Consider the following 22,783-nt stretch of genomic DNA (forward strand, 5'->3'; position numbering starts at 1 on the left):
GTTCACACGGCCAAATTTCAGACGTATACGAGGCGTGTTATGCCTCGTTTTACGTCTGAAAATAGGGCTGCAATACGTCGGCAAACATCTGCCCATTCATTTGAATGGGTTTGCCGACGTACTGTGCAGACGACCTGTCATTTACGCGTCGTCGTTTGACAGCTGTCAAACGACGACGCGTAAATATACTGCCTCGGCAAAGAAGTGCAGGGCACTTCTTTGCCACGTAATTTGAGCCGTTCTTCATTGAAATCAATGAAGCATGGCTCAAGGTTTGCGAGCGTCTCAGACGCCTCGTAAATTACGAGGAGGAGCTTTTACGTGTGAAACGAGGCAGCTGTTAACAGTCTGTCTTTTCACACGTAACTGCCTCTCAGCGTGTGAACATACCCTAATTAGCACTGATTGGACCGCATCAGAGGTAGTGAAGATTGCTCCACCCAGGGAGATTCACTGCAGTTCACCCCCGTTGGCTTAATAAAGTGAATTACCATATCGGGCGGGTAAAGAATGGCGCCCGACATGGCAGAATTACTCAGGAACGGCGGGGGGCAGAATAAAATAAATAAACGGTGATGGAAACAGGGAGGGAGCGGACTAAGGGTAATATTTGTATATTAGATGTTAGGACCTGGTGACAGTTCTGATTTAATATTGAAGTTCCGGTGGCGTCACTAGGGGTATTGACCCACTTACATCCAACTACAGATACCAATTAACTAAAAATAATCCACATTTAAATGGAAACCAGTGGCACACCCTGGCACGGTCACATGTAGCATGCATTTTATATATTATAATTACAGAGATAAGCACACTTTAACATAATTTGAAAACAAAGATGGTAGAGATTATAGCGAAATTAAATTCTGTTGCTTTGTTTTATTTGTAGCATATAATAGTCACGATAAACCCTTGATCTTTTCATAGTGATCAGTGAATATTTTTCATGTATGTTTTTGTACTTTTTGTATAGCATGTAAAGAATGGAAAGCCCCTATTATAGTGCATGCTGTGCCTGTTTATAATTCCGTATTATAACACTCCCACTGCTCATCTGTGCCAGAGGCGCCTGCAGTACAATGGTAGAACAATGAGTTGCAGGGCACATTGGCACAACAGGGCCCAAGGCATCACTCTTCATTTCTCGCTATGTGCACCTAGAAGCAAAAATAATTCATGGCTGAAAATACATCTATCAGCACACGTTAGAGTTGCATAATTTGGTTGTTAATGACGAAAGGACATTGCACGCCTTATAAATATGCATGTTGGAGGAGCTTTGCTTTATAATTTATTCAGTCCTATAAACTAGGTCTGTATTTGCAATAGACTGCTGCATGAGATATCTGATTAATTCTGATAATAACAATGTCATAATAATTATAAAAAGAACTTAGCGTTTCTATATTTAGGTATTATGTCTAAAGTCAATTAACTCCATCAGCATTTGTAATATCAGTCATGCAAGACTCAGGTTAGTATGTTAATAAACAGAGTTTGAATGTGATTTGTCCGCAAAAAGAGACATTTTGTAGCAAATACTAAGAACTTTTAACTTGTCTACATTGCATTTAAGCGGCTGTATTTGCTTTAGGCTCAGGCTCTCTGCAATAAAGTTGCCTCTTCTGTTCTTCTTGTAGAGAATGTAACATATTAAGTCTGAATTCCAGCCTCTGACTCCATTCTTCTCTTAATCTGAAATAATCCAAGATTTGCACAATTAACTTGCAATTTTGTAGTGCTTCATATTTATATATAAATATAAATATATAGTTTCTTTATACAGCGTTCACCACGCGTTATAAATTACATGTTAACTTTATTCTACGGGTCAGTACGATTCCGGCGATACCTACACTACCGTTCAAAAGTTTAGGGTCACTTAGAAATTTCCTTATTTTTTAAAGAAAAAGCACAGTTTTTTTCAATGAAGATAACATTAAATTAATCAGAAATACACTCTATACATTGTTAATGTGCTAAATTACTATTCTAGCTGCAAACGTCTGGTTTTTAATGCAATATCTACATAGGTGTATAGAGGCCCATTTCCAGCAACCATCACTCCAGTGTTCTAATGGTACATTGTGTTTTCTAACTGTGTTAGAAGGCTAATGGATGATTAGAAAACACTTGAAAACCCTTGTGCAATTATGTTAGCACCGCTGTAAACAGTTTTGCTGTTTAGAAGAGCTATAAAACTGACCTTCCTTTGAGCTAGTTGAGGGTTTGATTAAACTCTCAAAATGGCTAGAAAAAGAGAGCTTTCATGTGAAACTCGACAGTCTATTCTTGTTCTTAGAAATGAAGGCTATTCCATGCGAGAAATTGCCAAGAAGCTGAAGATTTCCTACAACGGTGTGTACTACTCCCTTCAGAGGACAGCACAAACAGGTTCTAACCAGAGTAGAAAGAGAAGTGGGCACAACTGAGCAACAAGACAAGTACATTAGAGTCTCTAGTTTGAGAAATAGACGCCTCACAGGACCTCAACTGGCAGCTTCATTAAATAGTACCCGCAAAATGTCAGTGTCAACGTCTACAGTGAAGAGGCGACTCCGGGATGCTGGCCTTCAGGGCAGAGTGGCAAAGAAAAATCCATATCTGAGACTGGCTAATAAAAGGAAAAGATTAATATTGGCAAAAGCACACAGACATTGGACAGAGGAAGATTGGAAAAAGTGTTATGGACAGACAAATCGAAGTTTGAGGTGTTTGGATCACACAGAAGAACATTTGTCAGACGCAGAACAACTGAAAAGATGCTGGAAGAGTGCCTGACGCCATCTGTCAAGCATGGTGGAAGTAATGTGATGGTCTGGGGTTGCTTTGGTGCTGGTAAAGTGGGAGATTTGTACAAGGTAAAAGGGATTTTGAATAAGGAAGGCTATCACTCCATTTTGCAACGCCATGCCATACCCTGTGGACAGCGCTTTATTGGAGCCAATTTCATCCTACAACAGGACAATGACCCAAAGCACACCTCCAAATTATGCAAGAACTATTTAGGGAAGAAGCAGGCAGCTGGTATTCTTTCTGTAATGGAGTGGCCAGCGCAGTTACCAGATCTCAACCCCATAGAGCTGTTGTGGGACCAGCTTGACCATATGGTACGCAAGAAGTGCCCATCAAGCCAATCCAACTTGTGGGAGGGGCTTCTGGAAGCATGGGGTGAAATTTCTCCCGATTACCTCAGCAAATTAACAGCTAGAATGCCAAAGGTCTGCAATGCTGTAATTGCTGCAAATGGAGCATTCTTTCACGAAAGCAAAGTTTGAAGGAGAAAATTATTATTTCAAATAAAAATCATTATTTCTAACCTTGTCAATGTCTTGACTATATTTTCTAGTCATTTTGCAACTCATTTGATAAATATAAGTGTGAGTTTTCATGGAAAACATAAAATTGTCTGGGTGACCCCAAACTTTTGAACGGTAGTGTATATATAAGATTATATACATAAAAAAACAAAAGCTTTTATGAACATAGTAACAAGGCAGTAGGCTGGACGAGAAACCTTTAACAAAATGTTCATATTTCACAAAGACTTGAACAGTCGTCAATGCTTATTTATAAAGTATTTTTCGTTTTGTAATTGATGCCTCACAATGTCACAACATTTTGGTGAGAGATCATCAACAAACGCAAAATATACAGTTCTAGAGCCAGGTTGCAACGTGACAAAATCAAGAAAGAGAAGGGAATAGAGGGTTAAGGGAAATAACGACGGTATGCGTGTATTACAACTTAACCGTATTAAAGTACTGTATGAGTAATAAACTCATCACAATTCCTCTCTCGTTATCCTTCCTGACTAATTATTCTCTTGTTTTACGTTTTGCTATTGTCCTTCTCACTACTGGCGGTACCTCCGGTCCATTAAGGTTGCACGGATAGTCCAGCTCATCCAGGATAGCACTTACATAAATGCCATTGCAAGAAGGTTTGCTGTGTCTCCCACCACACTCTCAATAGCATGGAGCAGATACCAGGACATGGGCCATTACATGAGGAGAGAGAGACAGGGCCATAGAAGGGCATCAACCAATCAGCAGAACCAGTATCTGCTCCTTTGTGCCAGGAGGAACAGGAGGAGCACTGCCAGAGCCTTACAAAATGACCTCCAGCAGGCTACTGATGTTCAAGTTTCTGACTGAACTGCCAGAAACCAACTCCATGAGGGTGGCATGAGGGTCTGACCTCCTGTAGGGGAACCTTTGCTCATATCCCAGGATGGTGCATTCGCTAGAGAATACCAGAATTGGAAGTTCCGACATCTGTGCCCCGTTCACTTCACAGAAGACACCAGGTTCACACTGAGCTCATATGACAGACGTGAAAGAGTCTGAAGACGCATGGTGAACGTTATACTGCCTGTAACATCATCTAGCATGCCCGGTTTGGTGGTGGGTCAGTGATGGTCTGGGGTAGCATATTCACCTTTCCGTTGAAGGCGTTTTCAATGGGAAGGTGAAACGTGCCTAGACACTGGGTGAATAAACTGTCTTGATATTTAATTTGGATTGCTGCCTTTTTCCTTGGTCTCTTCCCTGGATTTGTGCAGTTATATACTTGAGTTTATGGCCAGAACTCTCTGAGGCTTATATATATATATATATATATATATATATATATATATATATATATATATATATATGTAAAGGCTCCCATTTTAAACCGTCACGGTATTAATATTAATTTTCCTTGATTTTTTTTCATTTGCAGCAGTACTGTTTAATACTCTTTAGGTGACAGCATGACATTGTATTTTAGTGGATGCTCCTTATCAAACGAAGCTTCGAGAGTACGGATGAAATAACAAGTCTGCCTGAGCCTAGTTGATTGAAAAGCATTTCTTGTCATCAGGCTTTGCATTTAAATAAACAAAGTAAATTGATACTGTGCGTGAAAAGTGGCAGCAGCTTGAAGGGTATCATAACGCCAATACATATTACAAGACTAGTTGTCAGCAGAATCATCTGTATGTGAAGCTTGCAGAAGGCTCGAGCAAATGGATATCATGTATCATCAGGTTACCATGTTCCACTTGTTTGTTAATGATGATAAGATGTGAAAACACCAGTGGTCATTTTGTGATAATTTTTAGTTTATTACACACATTCATTGAGTTTTTATTATATATACAGAGAATATACACAAATAAATATATATTTTATGCACAAACACCACATATAATATAATCTACTTATATAATACCTTTTCTACTCTTTGTATAATTCTTTAAAGAGGCTCTGTCACCAGTTCATAACTTCCCTATCTCCTACATAATCTAATAGGCGCTTTGATGTAGATAACTACTGTTTTGTTTTTTAAAAAGTTTATTATTGTCCAAGTTATGAACATTTTTCAATTTATGCAATTTTTTTCTAATCAGAAGTCATACACTTCTCTTCATTCAGGCCCAGCTTGATTCACAGCACAGTGTGATCTCGCGAGACCACGCTATGATGTGACTTCCTCCAGCAGGTCCTTCATCGGAGAGACGGAAGACTGAACAGACATCTCCTCCAGCCATGCCAAGACGTTTATCCGAATCTGCAGCAGTTTATCCGAATATGCAGTCTTCCGTCGCTCCGGTGAAGGACCTGCATGAGGAAGTGACGTCACAGCGTGATCTCGTGAGATCATGCTGTGCTGTGAATCAAGCCGGGTTGGAATGAAGAGAAGTGTATGATGCTGATTGGTGAGCGTCATACACTTTTCTATACAACGCCCACTTGGTGCATAGAAAAATAATGCCCAGTTGGGCATTAAGAAAAAATTAGCATAAATCTAAAAATGTTCATAACTTGGTCAATAATAAAAGTTTAAAAAACAAAAACAAAACAGTAGTAATCTACATCAAAGCGCCTATCAGATTAGGTAGGAGATAGGGAAGCTATAAACTGGTGACAGAGCCTGTTTAACCACAGGAAGTCTACCATCATGTATGGCATTCAGTGCCACTATAAATAATAGTAGACATATATACTAAAGAAAACAGTAGTCACAGATGCTTCGCTTCCACATACAGTAGTTTTGTTCTGGTATAAATTTGCTATATTTAGGGAATGATTTACAGAAAAAGGGAAAGAGAAAGTAAAAGGTGGGAAGAGAGAAAAATGGAGGGGGACTGCATGGTATAACAGAACACTGGCAGTGATACAAAATCTATAGAAAATTGGTGAAGAGCTCCTTGGCTGATGATATTAGCTCCAGTCTAGCAGTATGTCCCTTAACTATCTGAAAAATAATTTTAAATTAAAATTGTAAAAGCAATTTTAAAAAGGGAATGACAAATGACATGCTAGCAATTTTGGTATTCCTTAGTATGCAATTTATGCAAATAAAATTCTGCCTCCCCAAGCACCTGGACCTCCATAATTTTCTGCCACCTCTCTTGTTTCCCTTTATATAGACTCCTATTCAGGACATTGACAGAAGAGAAAGAGCATGGTGTCCTGTGCCTCATCACATTACCAGCATGAAGGTCAAGAATCAGTTTATAAGGAGCAAAGGGAACCCAGAACAACAATAGTTAACTTCTGTAACCTGCTTTTTGGAACTTAATATGGTGAAGAAATGTGGAAAAAAAGGGAATAGGTTTCACTATTTAGTTGTAAAGATATTGCTCAGATCGCTTTCTCAGCTAGGTTCAGATGGCGGCGTGTAGGAGTTATGCAGGGTAGTTATCTAAACATAGGTCTTAGACAGGGTAGAATGTGCAGGCACATCTCCTCTAGGCAAGTATCTTTGAGAAGGATTTGAACAAACCCTGCAAGGAAGTACTGGACTTTTTCCCCTGGAAACCCACAAGCCGCAATTCTCAATGCAAATGTCAGGGTCATACATGCTCTTTGAGAATGCTGGGACTACAGCAGATATTTTATTGGGAAGAACGTGCGGATGTAATGTTGATCCAGTAAAACTTACAATTACTGCAGTGTTTAAAGGAGTTTTCCAATTAGGGACATTCATGACATTCACAGGGTATGTCATAAATGTCACATAGATACAGGTCCCACCTCTGGGACCCGCACCTATCTCTAGAACGGGGCCCCCTAAACCTCGTTCTAACACTCTGTGTTGCAGATGAAGCATGTGATCTCCGACCATGAAGAATAAAACAGCGTAGCTCGCTGAGCGACGCTGTTTCCAGAACTCCCAATGTAGTAAAAGGAGGTTACGGAGGCAGCGTAGCATGCGAGTTACCCTGTTTCTCTAATTACTATTCACTTCTATGTGACTTAGGGAAACAGCGTAGCTCAGCGAGCTACTCTGTTTTCTTCTTATATGGTCAGAAATCACAAGCGTCCGCGGGAACACAGAGAGGTAGAACGGGGCTTAAGGGGCCCGTTCTAGAGAAAGGTTCGGGTCCCAGAGTTGGGACCCGCATCTATCTGACATTTATGACATATCCTGTGGATATCAAGAAAAAAAGGATTTTTGAAGCAGCACTAATCCCGAGTATGATGCGGTGCACACTGTCAAGCCAGGCAAACCCCCTCCGGCACGATGTGAATTTCAAAGAAGTAGTAGAACAACAGCACACGTCTTCAAATCATCAAAGTGGTTTTAATGTCAAGACATCCACAAACGACAGGCAACGTTTCGACCCATAGTGAATGAAGGGTCTTTGTCAAGGCTTGACAAAGACCCTTCACTCACTATGGGTCGAAACGTTGCCTGTCGTTTGTGGATGTCTTGACAATAAAACCACTTTGATGATTTGAAGACGTGTGCTGTTGTTCTACTACTTCTTTGATATCCTGTGGATATGTCATAAATATCCCTGATGGGAAACCCCCTTTAAAGAGTACTTCTCCTTGTCTTTCCGTAAGGCCTTATGTGATGTGGTACAGATCCGATGTGTAATACACCACCCATAAAAATCTAAGGACTCACACTATACCTCTATGTGCCTCTGATTCTATCTGGAGAGGCTATTTTTTTTCTCACATATTTCGCGAATATTTCTGTAAAAAAAATAAATGTTGGCACAGGTCATTACGGTGGTTTTCTACCATAGAAGCAATGCTTCTAAGGAGTATAAAGTGCCTCATGAAGGAACCATGGGGTGGCACATGGAATTCTTACTGGTTTGTAATGCGGTCATGCAGGGTCTTCGCTTACAGCATTGCCATGCCTATTAACTGTTAATTTACATAAGCCAATGATCGGGGGAACGGATTGCTTGTTCCCGATCATTGGCTCGTGTAAAAGGGCCCAGTTATCAGTCGACAATTGAGCAAACCTTCTTTTGTCGGCTGATCGGATCTTTCATCCAGTCCTAAAAATCATTGTTGTCGGCAGTATATCTCCACATATAAATAGGGAATGTATTGCCGACAATGATGCAAAGTTGTCTCATTCGTCACCATACAGTTAACATTGTGCTACATCGTCGATTGGCGTTTGCTTGCTGGCATATATCTGCATGTCTATATTACATGGGACGACTTTCTATATAAACCATTTCTGAACGTGAAAATGTTTCCAAGCCGTTCAGTCACTTCCATTTGTCATAAATGTATCATAATAATTTCAATTTGTCAGATGGAGCACATTTAATTGCCATCATCAATATGTATATAGGAAGAAATGTCTTTCAGCTTTGAAGACAGGGCATAAAGTTCATTTATCAATCAAGGAAATCAATTTTCATCATCAATGAGAAGTTATTTCATTTCATAAATCTTGTCGTGTGGGCAATTTCTGTTTGGCTGATGCGTTTGGAGCACATACCTTCAGGGGGTATGTATCTGCACATTTTTTTAACTGCTACATAAGCACATTTTCAATATTATTCTGTAACAAAGCCAGCAATAAACTTGTACATAATCTTTCACGATAATAGTTGATAGAATATGTTAGTTATTTATTTTATTGGAAACGTTTCTAACACCTATATTTAAACTGAAAACGTATCTCCATAGTTTACATAGTAATTTATTGTACACAGACCAAATTAAAGAAGTCCTCAGAATCAATGGATCCCAAAACAGGGATTAATAATGCAGCCTGAGACAGGGAATGACTTGACGCTTCTCTGCTAACAGCGCCGCGCCAAATCAGCTTTCAGCTAAACTGCTACGTTATTTGGGACAGACCGGTAACTAGGGACACACGTCCTAACAACCACAGTCTTTCCAGTTAAGTAGTCAGGCACAGCATCCCTAGCAACTGATCCACTGTAGCTCAGATAATTCAGGTCTATATCAAAATAGAGCACAGAAAATTGCAAACCTTACTCTATCTCTTATTGACAAATACTTTATAAAATAAACCAATGAAAATATCTGAAAGAAGCGAAATTATTTGATTTTTACAAAGAGCTCTCATGATAATTATTGATGTAGTTATAGCTGAACACTTACTTGGAAAGTGCACTCTTGTGTCTTCTTGCGTCATCAGTTTGATGCTCCATTGTTTGTTTTTCGATTTTCTTCTCCCAAAAGTTTTTCAAACCATCAGTATCATGGGACATAAGTAGTCTGCGGCCTGAAATAGATTTTGCATCCATTTTCTAAAATAAAAAACAGAAAAACATGAATGACTGTGATAAATATTTTAGTATAGACATTAAAGGGGTTCTCCAGGAATATTATATTGATGGTCTATCCTTAGGATAGGTCATCAATCAGATTGGTAGGGGTCCAACTTATCGCACCCCCCCCACGATCAGCTAAGTGACGGGGCTGCGGCGTTCGTCACTGTGGCCTTTTCACAGTTTACAGGCATCTATAGCGGTTGTGCCTTGGATTGTGCTTTTGCCAGTTCATTTCAGCGATCGGTGGAGGTCTCAGTGCTCGGAACCCCACCAATCAAAACTTCTTACATGTCTCTATGACATGTTAATAGTTTTTTTAGTTACCCTTTAATGTAAAAGTCAAGTCATACATAAAGTTTATACCCATATAAGTTCGTTTATATAATTTGATAGTGCAGGTGGCTGACAAGAGACATAATGGCTGAATCAAACAAAGCCTTATTCTCCTACAATCTACGCCCCTTTTGATGCCCTCTTAGCTACAAGAGGTGTCCTGGAACCAGAAGTGACACCAGTGACAGATTTAATGCAGACATTTTGAATTAAATGAAATGAATGAAAATTTATTTGAATGGGGCTTTCCGAAATCCACGCACATGCTGAAAAATCAACCCCGTTTAAATTTAAAACTAGGGTTTTTTAGTCGCAGAGTATATAACTTTATTTTAAGATTGTTTAAAAGCAAATTAATTGCAATGATAATAGGTACGTGTAAGCAAGCCTTAAAGTTAGGTTACCTAAGTTTCATTTATTTAAATTTAAATTACTTTCCACTTTGAGCCATTGATATAGATTTGTATCAGTTATCCCTTGCAGCATTTGGCAGGTGGAGATAGCAGCTCGGATAGCAGTTATTGTGGCGGACGGAGTCTTTTTTATTATAAATAAGTGTCATATGCACTGAGATTAATACGAGGGAATATTTATGAAGTAGTTTGTCATTTCAAAAAGTTAGGTATATTTGAAAAGAGCATGTAAAATAGTAACAAGGTATGTGTAAAGTTTCATATAAGACCCTTTTAAACCTTTTACTAGCTGATGGAGCTAAATTTACAAGCTAGAAATAGTAAAATAAAATGGAGCATTTTTAACTAGAGAAGTATTTCAAGGGTGTCCCATTAAGGTCACGGTGTCTTGTAACTGTCAAACAAGGCTTGTAAAATGACTGCATTTTCTATTGCTAATGTTTGAGAAGTGCATGTTTACTTTCCTGGACTGACCTTTAAGAAACGCAGAAGGGTCTAATTAAAAAGAGACGTTGTAACCGCTCATAACTTAATTGGACTAACCGAATGATTAATCTATTTTATGTAATGAAGCTCCTGGTGACCTGCAGGAAAATGTCATTGTTAATAATTGTGATAGTTTACACTTAATTATTAGCTGCTGTAATACTATACTTATTATGAATAGACAAACTATTGCCAATCCCGTGGAAATAATGAGAACCTGCACTATTTAACCTCCTCACAGCGGATCATTGTGGGAAAATAAACATATCAAAATCAATTGTTCTAAGCATAAAATGGAGTTATAAAAGTATGCCTACCACAGAAAATATTATTAAAGTTCCAGCCAACTATTTGATGCGTCCTACATGAAGTAATGAATTGTCTTTTCATATTCTTCCCTCCCTTCTTTACATTAAAGACAGCTACATATTAGATGCCTGTCGTATTAAAGATAAACCCAAACTGCCCACCTAATATAATGTATGTACAGCTAAGCTCTATCGCCTGTTGTCTCAATGGGAGGCAAAAGGATCGGGCAGGTAAAATTGAACCTGTTCAATGTATGCCTACTGAATATACTTTTTACTACTCATTGTAGTTATTTTCATATTATATCGGGACATCATGTCCCTTGCGCTTTTGTGCTTTGTAGGTTGCTGTCTACTGAAAGCAGGCATTGGGGGACAGCAGCCATATACATATTGGTGGCGTTGACAGAATCAAATATCTTTGGGTATCTATAAAGTAAAATGTGCAAAATAGCATATTATTGTTTTTTATATAATCTGGAATAAAATCGGGCAACTTTAGTTTTAGTCAATGATTTTTCCCCTTTCCATGATATACACACGGACACAGCCAAGGTAGCACACCATCCATAAATTCATAGACAGTTGGCCAGTGTCAGTAATAAATAATAGATGTGCCTGTCAATTTGTTTTAAGCTGGAGGAGCTTGTACAGGTTATTTTGCTTGTAACTATCATCATTATAAAGTAATTGCTGCTAATGTGTTCATACTAGTATCTGAGCATGGCATGCTGGAATGCATGGTGCATGTCTACAGCACTACCACTAATGGAAAGTTTGAGTGGAATTCCATGTAGTTATTTCCAAACTACAGATTTTTCACTATCTAGGTTTATACAGTCATGAAAAAAAGTACACCCTATACAATTTTATTTTTTTATTTAAATATGTGTTAAATATGTGTTACCAGTTGACAAGAATTAACATCACTCACTGAACCTATCTGAATACTATCCCACAGTAGACAACAGCTTGGCAGCAGACTAAACGCACAGGAAAGGCAAACAAACCAGTGGAAAAACTGATCCCAGGATACACATAAAACCACTATACAAAAACTAGATCTCTCAGAGGACCAAAAGGTCCCACAGTACAAACAAACACATAGACAAGAACAAAGTCACCAACTAGAATCTGGAAAGAGTTTAGCACATGCCAGAAACAGTACAACCAGCACCTGAGTAATTCAGGCCTAAATTATATATAAACCCAAGAAAAGTACTCCGCCCTAATTAACCAGGCAAATCTAAATGATGACCAAATCTAGATTCCGACCAAAAGCATTGCCTAGCAATGTCCAAACACAGAGATAACAGAAATCATTGATTAGCAGAAGGCCTGCTACTAATCATAACAATATGGAATTCAGTTTTGGGCTAGATTAATAAATGGGATGGGAGGTCTCCATTACAATGAAAGGCTAGAGAAATTGGGCTTGTTCAGCTTAAAATAAAAAAAATTAAAATAAGACACCTTAGAGGTGATCTTATTAACATGTATACAAAGAACTCGCACATAATATATTTAATTCAAGGACTTTACAAAGGACCAGGGGACATTCATTACATGTAGAATAAAGACGTTTCCTATCAATATAGGCAAGTGTTCTTTACAGTTAGAGTAGTCAAACTATGGAATGCCTTACATCAAGAGGTGGTAAAGGCAGATATGTCAGCAGTTAAAAAAGGCTAGATGTTTATTTACTGACACATGGAATTCGGGATTATAACTAATCTAGCAATGAATGAAGTGTAATGGATTGAGAGAAATTGAAATTGATGGACAGGTGTCTTTTTTTTTAACCTATGTAGCTATGTATGTATATTTACCAGGACCTAAATAACAATTGTGTGGTCCTTACCAACTTCTAGAAACAAACAAATAAATAACTTATGGTGACAACACAGAACACAAGAAAGTGATAAGCAGCAACAATTGCTTTTCTCAGGTCATGGCTGATATCCTTTCTTCTTCTCATGGTGTAGACACCTGAGTCCTTCATAACATCAAACTGTTGAAAGTTCTGCTTTTATAGAGGTATCCACACTTCTTGATGATTAATTAATCTTGTGCATTTAAATAGTAACACCTGGCTACTAATTACTCTTTTAATGATTTTGTAAGTTGGAAGGGTGTACTTATTTTTTACAACATGGCTTCTGAATTTTGGTAAACCTTTTTGAAAAAAAATTACTGCATATTGAAATCTGTTGTGTTTTTTGTTGTCACTAGAGGTTACTTGTTCAAAGAAGTTGGCAAGGAATACATAATTGTTATATACGTACTGATAAATAAAAACATAAAATTGAAGAAGGGGGGAATATCTCTTTGCCATGACTGTGTAAGGCTATGTTCACATCTGCGTCAGGGCTCCGTTCCGTCGGAACGGTGCCCTGATTGATGGTACAACTACGGTATTCATCTGGTCAAAACGACGGAACCCTTGCACAACGGAGACAAACTGAAACCATCGGCACCGGATCCGTCACCATTGAAATCAATGGTGATGGAAACAGAAACCTACAGTTTCAGTTTGTGTCAGTCAGGGCTCCGTTCAGACGGAGAGTTCCAACGGAACGGAGCCTTGACGCAGATGTGAACGAAGCCTAAGAGAGGTATATCCAGTATAAATGTATAAATATTCTCTCTTCACTAGTAAATGATAGCAATATAAATATTTTATCTGATCATATGACCACTAATGAACATTCATGAATTTACAACCACTTGAAATCTTTTCTACCTTTAGGGAAAATGTATTGGACATATTTGATATATTTATCAGTCATTTGTCATTGAGGCATCGAGTAACAATCTGACAAGTTGTGAGTGATGTATTAGAGTTAATTCACTGCAAGGCATATTAACATAAAGGGTTTGGAGATGCTGTAGACGAATGTATAAAATCATTTGCATGGCTCGGATTAATCAGGATGTTTATGGGGAATTTAGTAAGGATCATATGCTGATCAATCAAATAGCAGACTTCATGATAAATGGTTGTTACATTTTCTGCTTTATCAGACAGTTATGTACTTGTAATTATTTGAGTTTTATGACAGCTTACCTCTGCTTAGTCTTCTTGTCCTGCGTCTGGCCAAATTCCAGATTATCTTGCAGCTCTGTGAAATACACATGCCAGAATGTCTAAACTATCAGATGCCAGATTCATATTTGATGTTTTTTTAATATTTATTATTTCTAAAATTGGAACTATAAATAGAATTTGATTATGTTTTACAAATATTTGTGATGTCATATAATAATATTCAGGCTGGGTGATTTTTGTTTTATCCTTTAATAATATAATGGCAACATATTCAACAGTGTTGTAGAGAGATTTTCACCATTCACATCGTTCACTGTCCGCAATGGGGTCTTACAATCAGATTTCCCCTCTCTCAGATACACACTAGTGCCAATTTCATAGGAAGCCTATTACTAGGTTTTTGGAAGGTGGGAGGTAACCGGGGAACCCAACACATGCAGATGGTGCCCTTACCCAGATTCAAACACAGAATGCCAGTTCTACAAGGCAACAGTGCTAACCACTAAGCCACCAGACTATACATAAGCTAATATATATAACCTAAAGAAAAAGATGCCACAAGACTAGAAAATATAGAAAAATAGAAAAGTACTTTATTGAAAATGACACATTAATACACAATGATTAAAAAAGAATCCATAAACCAACAGGTTAAAAAAGACATACAAGCCATGCAGTATACAAGGTAGATAACGTCTGAATAGACAAGGATAATAAAAGCCAAATGGCTTGACCTGGTACTAAATTCATCGGCAAACTGTGTATTGTCTTAGTGAGTACTAGTAAATAGAAGTATAAGCCAAATAGAATGGTCTAAGAAAGAGTACTCAGAAGCATAAAGACAGTGCCGCAAGAAAATGAGCTATGCTAATATATAAGAAATATTATCAAAAGATGATAGCAGTTAAACATACCCATAGAGGGTCCAGGTAAGTGCACGGCGAGATGTCTGCCCCTGGGGCATCTCCATGCTGTGTTTTTCGGTCATATACATAAGCTAATGTTGGCCAGCAATGGTTTAACCTGTGTGATAAACACACTTGCAGGTATAAAGTTATATAGGACTGAAACAATAAATAAGTTGGCACAAAATCAAGAGATCCTCAAAACTTTCTATGCAGAAAAAGAGGTTTAATAGAATTGACCGCGGATGAACATTGGACATATTAGGTCTTATACCATATTAGACAATACTAAAATTAGTACTTTATGTATATGTGGATGCATTTATTGGTGATGATCCAAGTAGAATAAGGGATAAATAAATAAAAACAAATAGGGAGACAGCGGACAGCAGAACACCATGGTGAGAAATACTGGTACGTTCAACTGTACAAACATGAATGGTAGATGTCACCCTTAGCTAGATGTCACCCTTGTGCCCTTATAGCAATAAGTAATGCTCTTAGTAAATGACACTCACATTTTGCAATGCAATCAGTTATTTGAGTGACATTTACTGAGATGCCAAGAATATTACTACTATGTTGATAGACTCTAGCACAAATAGAACATGAACATGAATAGTACTATGTACTCTTGTTATAATCTTTGTTTAACAGTGATGCCAGTGACATCCAGAGTGGTCGTAAAAAGGTCCCTTATAATCCTGTTAAGTAATATAGATTGAATTTTATTTTCTGACAGCTCTCAGGGCAATTTGTTTATACCAGTACTTCCATACATATACATCAAAAGATTATAATCTATTTTCAGATGTTTGGACAAATATTAAATCAGATTAAAAAAAACATTTTCGTCTAGTGCAGCGTTTCATTGTGTCCTTTTTACCACCTTTTATGTGTTCTTTTTACGCCTGGCTGTCGAAAACTCCACCTTCTGCCTCTTTCCTTCCCCACCACCCCTATGTATATTTAGCTTGGCATCAGGTCTGTTATACAATTCTGCATGTAAGTCTTTTATGGAGGTTAGTTACTTATTTTATTTAAATAGCGCGAACATATTCTGCAGCGCTGTACAGAGATTGTTACCACTTGGGTAGTTCCCTGTCCACATTGGAGCTCATAATTTTAATTCCAACAACCTATCAGTACATTTTTGCAGTATAATAGGAAACCTGAGTAACCAGTTTACTTATTTCAAGCAGTAGAGGAATATACATTATACGCCTAGTTTTATGTTATCCTTCAGCACAATTTGTGAAAATCTAGAGGATAATCTTGCTTAGAGGATAATCTTGCTTGTTCTTCACATATTATTTTTCTTCTCTAAATTCTACAGATCTATTAGACTGAGAAATTATCATACAAATATTTGTATAATCGTTCAAATGTAAGGGAAAATCGTCACGTGTAATAGCGTGCAAAGTTCGAACGACAAATGATAAATTGTTGGGTTTCCATGGATCGGCCACATCTACCTGAATGAAATATTATCATTCGTCGCCGCCCCCATATCCCCTCATCTAATCAAAAATCTTCCAGTCATTAGCAGTTCAGGGTTGAGGTGTGGGCGAACAACCAATGTTCGCAGTAACGACTGAACAGCAAAAATCTTTATCAATTATTGTCACGTTTAATAGACCGTCTTTCGATTGCAAACAACTCGCTAAATCATTACTCATCGCTCGTTCACAAAAGTAAATCTGCCTATATAATAGGACCTTAGTCATACCCAAATTGCTATTATATCATCAAGGAATTATCATAGCAACCCATAGCATTGTGAAATATCTCAATACCTTCAAAGCAAAGAAAAAGAAATAGGTAAAAGGAGTATATTAGGGAATTTTTGTAACTGCATTTTCCTTTTACATAGTATGGTTGAAAAAAGACACATGTCCATCAACTTCAACCAAGGGATGGGAAGAGGGATAAGAAAAATGTCTACACCTTGACATAGGAGTTATTATTTTTTTGTTCTAGGAAATTATCTAACCCTTTTTTAAAGCCATCTACTGTCCCTGCTGTGACCGGCTCCTGCGGTAGACTATTCCATAGATTCACAGTTCTCACAGTAAAGAAGGCTTGTCGCCTCTGCAGGTTGAACCTTTTTTTTTCCAGACGGAGGGAGTGCCCCCTTCTTTTTTGAGGGGGTTTTACATGGAACGGGATTTCACCATATTTTTTTTATGTGCCATTAATATATTTTTATAAGTAAATCATGCCCCCCCCTTAGTCGTCTTTTTTCAAGGCTAAATAGGTTTAATTCTTTTAATCTTTCCTCATAACTTATATTCTCCATGCCCCTAATTAGCTTCGTTGCTCTTCTTTGTATTTTTTCCAACTCCAGGGCATCCTTTCTATGAACTGGAGCCCAGAACTGAACTGCATATTCACATACTCCTGTATATAGTCTCTCAATAGCCCCTCAAACATTTTCCCCACGATGGATGTTAAGCTCACTGGTCTATAATTACCCGGGGAAGACCTAGAGCCCTTTTTTAAAATAGGCACCACATTTGCCCTGCGCCAGTCCCTTGGCACTATACCAGTCACTAGAGAATCTCTAAATATTATGAAGAGGGGGACAGAAATAACTGAACTAAGCTCCTTAAGAACTCTAGGGTGTAACCCATTTGGTCCCGGGGCCTTGTGTACATTTATTTAGTTTAATTTAGCTTGGACCATCTCTACATTCATCCAATTCAGTATATCAACTGATATATTAACAGCACTGGCACCGGCTACTTCAGCTGCTCTTTCTTCTGTTGTATATACAGAGCTGAAGAATCCATTTAGTAACTCTGCCTTCTCTTGATCCCCTGTGACAAACTCCCCATTACCACTATTTAGGGGTCATACATGTTCAGACCTTGGCTTCTTTGCATTTCTATACTTGAAGAATTTTTGGGGATTTGTTTTACTATCCTTGGCCACCTGCCTTTCATTTTGTATTTTTGCTGATTTTATTACCATTTTACAGATTTTATTAAGCTCTTTATAATTTACAAAGGCTACAGCTGTACCCTCAGATTTCTATTTTTCAAATGCCCTTTTTTTTGTCATGTATTGCCCTTTTCACAGAAGGTGTAAGCCATGTGGGGTTTAATTTTAGTCGTTTATACTTGTTACCTATAGGAATAAATTTTGCACTATAATAACTCAAAGTAGATTTGAAGATCTCCCATTTATCATTTGTACCATTATTTGACATTAGTTTTTCCCAGTCTATATCCTGAATTGCAGCCCTCATCCTGGGGAAATTGGCCTTCTTAAAATTAAGTGTGTTTGTTTTTTACAGTATAGGTAAAATGTAACTATATTATGATCACTGTTACCGAGGTTTTCACGAACATTGACGTTCCCAACAAGCTCTGCATTATTAGAAATGACCACATAATTTCTGATCATCCTTTATGATATACATTAGGCAAGTAAAAATGAAAAATTAAAACGTGTTAAAGTTCCTTTAATTTACTATCAAACATCATCAACATTTAGATTAAACCAGTTGTCACCTAATACTAATACGACACTTTAGAGCCGCTGAACATTACTAATGATCTATCTAACTTTGTTAATCCCAGCATTTATGGCTGTATGCAACTAATTTATATTACTTCATACTATATGTACACTATAAGGAAATGTAAGAAAATGCACATCATGCGTTGTCTATCTGCGTAGTTGTTCCAGGGTTGATTAAGAGTTCACTTGATGCTCGGGAATCAGAAATATAATAGCATAGTATAAAGATTATGTTGTGTGGTTTAATTTGCTTTCCTGACTCCACGATATAAAAGGCTGTGTACTGCAAAACAAAAGGACTGTGAAATTCATTGGTTATCCATCAGAGCTGTGAATATAAAGCAATATGCCCTTTCTCCTAGCCGCCTCTACGGCAACATTACCCAGTACTAATAGGGCTGCCAGTGCTTTTAATAACCTGGCAAGCAAACGCTGAGTCAAGGTTGTTAAAAATTTTACCATAAAAGATCACATCCTAAAGCATAACTGTATACTATGTACAATGCAGAGTATAGAATCAAATGTCTGGATATGTGCCTTCTGTAACATGGCAGCTGGGGAGCGGAGCCTCCTGAGCTCATTAAACAGTCCCATGTAAATCATATTTACGATTGGTGACAGTTGTCTGGTCAGTTGACTGTAAATATACGTGACATTTTTACAGTCGCTGACTTTAGCAAATCAGAGAAATTTAAGGATTTTACTCCTATTTTTCTTATCTTCTTAACTTAAGTAACGATTTCTGTAAAAAGTCCTATAAATTAAAATACGTAGATGGCTCTTTAAATCAATCTTTGTTTAATTAGTGAAACTCGTGAAATTAAAATTGTGATTTTTAAATCTATGTGTTAATAAGGAAGTTTTAATTATAGTTTTATTCCATTTCTTAATTTTTTTTCTGAAAAGATTACTTTTCAATAGGTTATGGCCATTTCAAATGGTTCTATAAATACTGATAAAATAAATGCACTTAACAGGCTCACACTTCCGAATATACATTCTGCTGTACATCGGTCCCTAGAGCTTCAAGAGTGGAAAACATTTGTTTCCATTCAGCTCTTCCTTAAGGTTGCTCCATGGATGGGACATGGACGAATACCAGATTTTTCTACAGACCCTACCATATAGAGTTGCTGCATGCTGAAAAACAATGCCCACTGCAGTGAGGGTATGTTCACACGACCTATTTTCAGACGTAAACGAGGCGTATTATGCCTCGTTTTACGTCTGAAAATAGGGCTACAATACGTCGGCAAACATCTGCCCATTCATTTGAATGGGTTTGCCGACGTACTGTGCAGACGACCTGTTATTTACGCGTTGTCGTTTGACAGCTGTCAAACGACGACGCGTAAAAATACAGCCTCGTCAAAAGAAGTGCAGGACACTTCTTTGGACGTTTTTGGAGCTGTTTTCTCATAGACTACAATGAAAACAGCTCAAAAAACGGACGTAAAAAACGCAGCGAAAACGCCGCGAAAAATGCGAGTTGGTAAAAAAACGTCTGAAAAGCAGGGTCTGTTTTCCCTTGAAAACAGCTCTGGATTTTCAGACGTTTTTGTTGACTACGTGTGAACATACCCTGACTGTCCAAAAGATTAGTGCCGAGTAAGACCAATATTGGCAGAAATGCTGCATAAAAAAAAATGCGTACAGTTTTAGGACATGGTGTAGAAATATAAATCTGTAACAATCACTATTGATGATGGATTTTGGGTTGGAATGTTGCATTTTCACCGATTTACGTTACTGGGGTAAAGAAAATAAAAAACGGCAATCCAAACTATTGTTCACATAGAAGCTGTTCTTGAAATTGCTTATGAGTACCTTAGGGCAGGTAGGACTAGTTTTCATATCCTAGGCAACTTGCCAGAGCTCCCATGGTGCTCTTTCCATTGCTTTTATCCTGATGCCGCATCATGGGACATTGTCAATGAAGGGATGTGGAGAGCACCAGGAAGACATGGAGGATTCTGGGAAGATGCATAGTATAGAAAGTTATTTCTCCTCCCTTCTTTATTAAGGTTCTCATAAGGCAGTTTCCATAGGCCATCAATATTTGATTGGAGGGGGTACATACGCTAGGTCCCCAGTTGATCCACGCAAAGAATGGACTGTGACGTTGGGCAAGCACCACATTCCCTTTATTGTTTACACAGGCACAGTAACTCATCCGCACAAGTGGCTGGTGGCTGTGCCTGGTACTGCATATTGTCCTATTTACAAGCTGCCGTAGTAGGCAGTGCCGCAGTATAACAGTGGCCCCTATATTGTGTTGATCCTAAGGATAGGCCATCAATTTTTGTATGGAGAACCCCTTGAAAAGTTGTATATGGAGCCACTGTAATTTATTATAAAATCTGGTCAACAGTAACAGTGAATTTGAATTCCTCACTACTGCTCTTCTCTATTACCGCATATAAAAGTGAATTGACTAACTCAGGTGATGGCTCCGAAGCCAGGTTGTCAATTTAATAGGTTATACAAAGTTACTGTGATCTGATAGTGATATCTACAACTGCTGTTGTAAGGGGTTAAATATGTATTATCCCTACAGTCTAGTTATGCAATCTTTGGACTCCTTCTCTCTAGGGTGGTAATGAGCATGAATTCCACACTCGGGTCCTTGGTGCTTTGAATTATGTGAGACCCTTACTGAAGTCCAAAGTGTTAATTACCAGCTCAGGGATATTTCCAGACTCGCAGAGTAAGATTTAACATCTGATCCATTTGCATTTGCCACTGAGAAACTATAATTCTTATAAAACTAGCTAGCACTAATGAACACAATACATATTTTACCATGATTTATCGCCCACCAATTCTGTAAAGAGCAAATTTTTTTTCATAGGATCATTTACATAAACATGCTTGTCCTGACCTCTCATTTTTTATGTCAAGCATTTAGAAATCTACTAATACTCATAAATATGCCGTTCCTTTTAGAAGTGGTTTTTAATCTGTGGAGCTTTTTCCTCTTAGATTGTGAGCTCTATTGAGCAGGGCGCTCACTTTTATTTGTACATATACATTCTGAATTGTAGAGTGCTGTGGAATATGATGGTGCTATATGAAGGATAAGAATAGTAATAGTAATAATAATAATAATAATAATAATAATAATAATAATAATAATAATAATAATGATAATAATAATGATAATAAAACTTTAAGAAAAATTTGAGTTCCAGCAACTGATACCCCCGCCTGAATGTTCATGTCCATGAATGTATGGTATCTCTTGACTGAAATTAATGAAACTAGTGTATCAATTATCTCTATACAGGGATCGCTTGTTAGACCAGAAGAAGGAGCAAATAGTCCTAAAATACGTTATCGCTTCGAGACTTTCAATAGTATGCCCTCTTCTACATTATTTCTACATTTAATGTGGAATTTTCTTGAAAAATGAAAGCGCCAGTGGAAGCGTCATTCTTTGCTTTATACTCTAGTCAGTAGTATTTGCTTAGTCTTTTTTGGGGCACAAGAGTCCATAAATGAAAAGCAGCGATCAATAGTGTAGTTATAGGTTTGAAAAGATATCAATCACAATGAATAGCAAACAAACCTGCAGGGACGTAGCTATAGGGGTGCAGAAGTAACAGTAACACTTCATAGTGCTGCCTGAGGGGGCACAATAGCCCCTCTACCCCATAAAAAGACACCAGTATAAGACTAGGTTCACATCAGCATTATTCACTTTCATTGCTCTGCTTTGTCATAAGAGCAGAACAACAAAAATGGCGGTGTTGACGGAAATCATTGACTTTAAAGCACTTTGTTGTGTTACCTCCAAACATACATATCTGTTGGAACATTTATGACTCCATATGTAGAGTATGGACCCAACTCGGAGGTTGTACGGAGCAGTGATACAGCCGTTGGCATTAACCATTAGTGTTCATCTTGAAGTGCTTCTAACGATTCTATAAAATATATATTAACCTGTAGAAAAACTCTTGTAAAGTAAGTTCACACGTTGCGTAAATACTGCGGATTTTCCGCAACGGAATTCTTTGCGGAAAATCCGAAGCATAATACAGTAGCAGCAAAGTGGATTAGATAGAACAAATCTCACCCACACGCTGTGTAAATACTAAGCGGAAAAAACGCTCAGAAATTGACATGTGTGGATTTTTTTCCCGCAGCATGTCAATTGTGTTTGTGCCAACGTTGCTTATTTGTTGCGGGTTTTCTCCATTGTATTCAAT

The 22,783-nt window shown here is 37.8% G+C and overlaps 1 protein-coding gene across 1 annotated transcript in view; it reads right to left on the bottom strand.

The window, feature by feature from the left end:
• Positions 1-203: 203 nt before the first annotated feature.
• The window catches only part of LOC142742551 (protein FAM240B-like), a 29,312-nt gene continuing 6,732 nt past the window's right edge, over positions 204-22,783 (bottom strand). The window contains exons 2-3 of the mRNA XM_075852423.1: positions 9,381-9,529; positions 204-1,698 (exon numbers count right to left, since the gene is read on the bottom strand). Coding sequence (XP_075708538.1) covers positions 1,575-1,698; positions 9,381-9,526 — 270 coding nt within the window. The 5' untranslated portion in view covers positions 9,527-9,529 and the 3' untranslated portion in view covers positions 204-1,574. The remainder of the gene's footprint in view (positions 1,699-9,380; positions 9,530-22,783) is intronic.

The sequence above is a fragment of the Rhinoderma darwinii genome, chromosome 1, assembly GCF_050947455.1.
Source record: "Rhinoderma darwinii isolate aRhiDar2 chromosome 1, aRhiDar2.hap1, whole genome shotgun sequence".
Classification (NCBI taxonomy): Eukaryota; Metazoa; Chordata; class Amphibia; order Anura; family Rhinodermatidae; genus Rhinoderma; species Rhinoderma darwinii.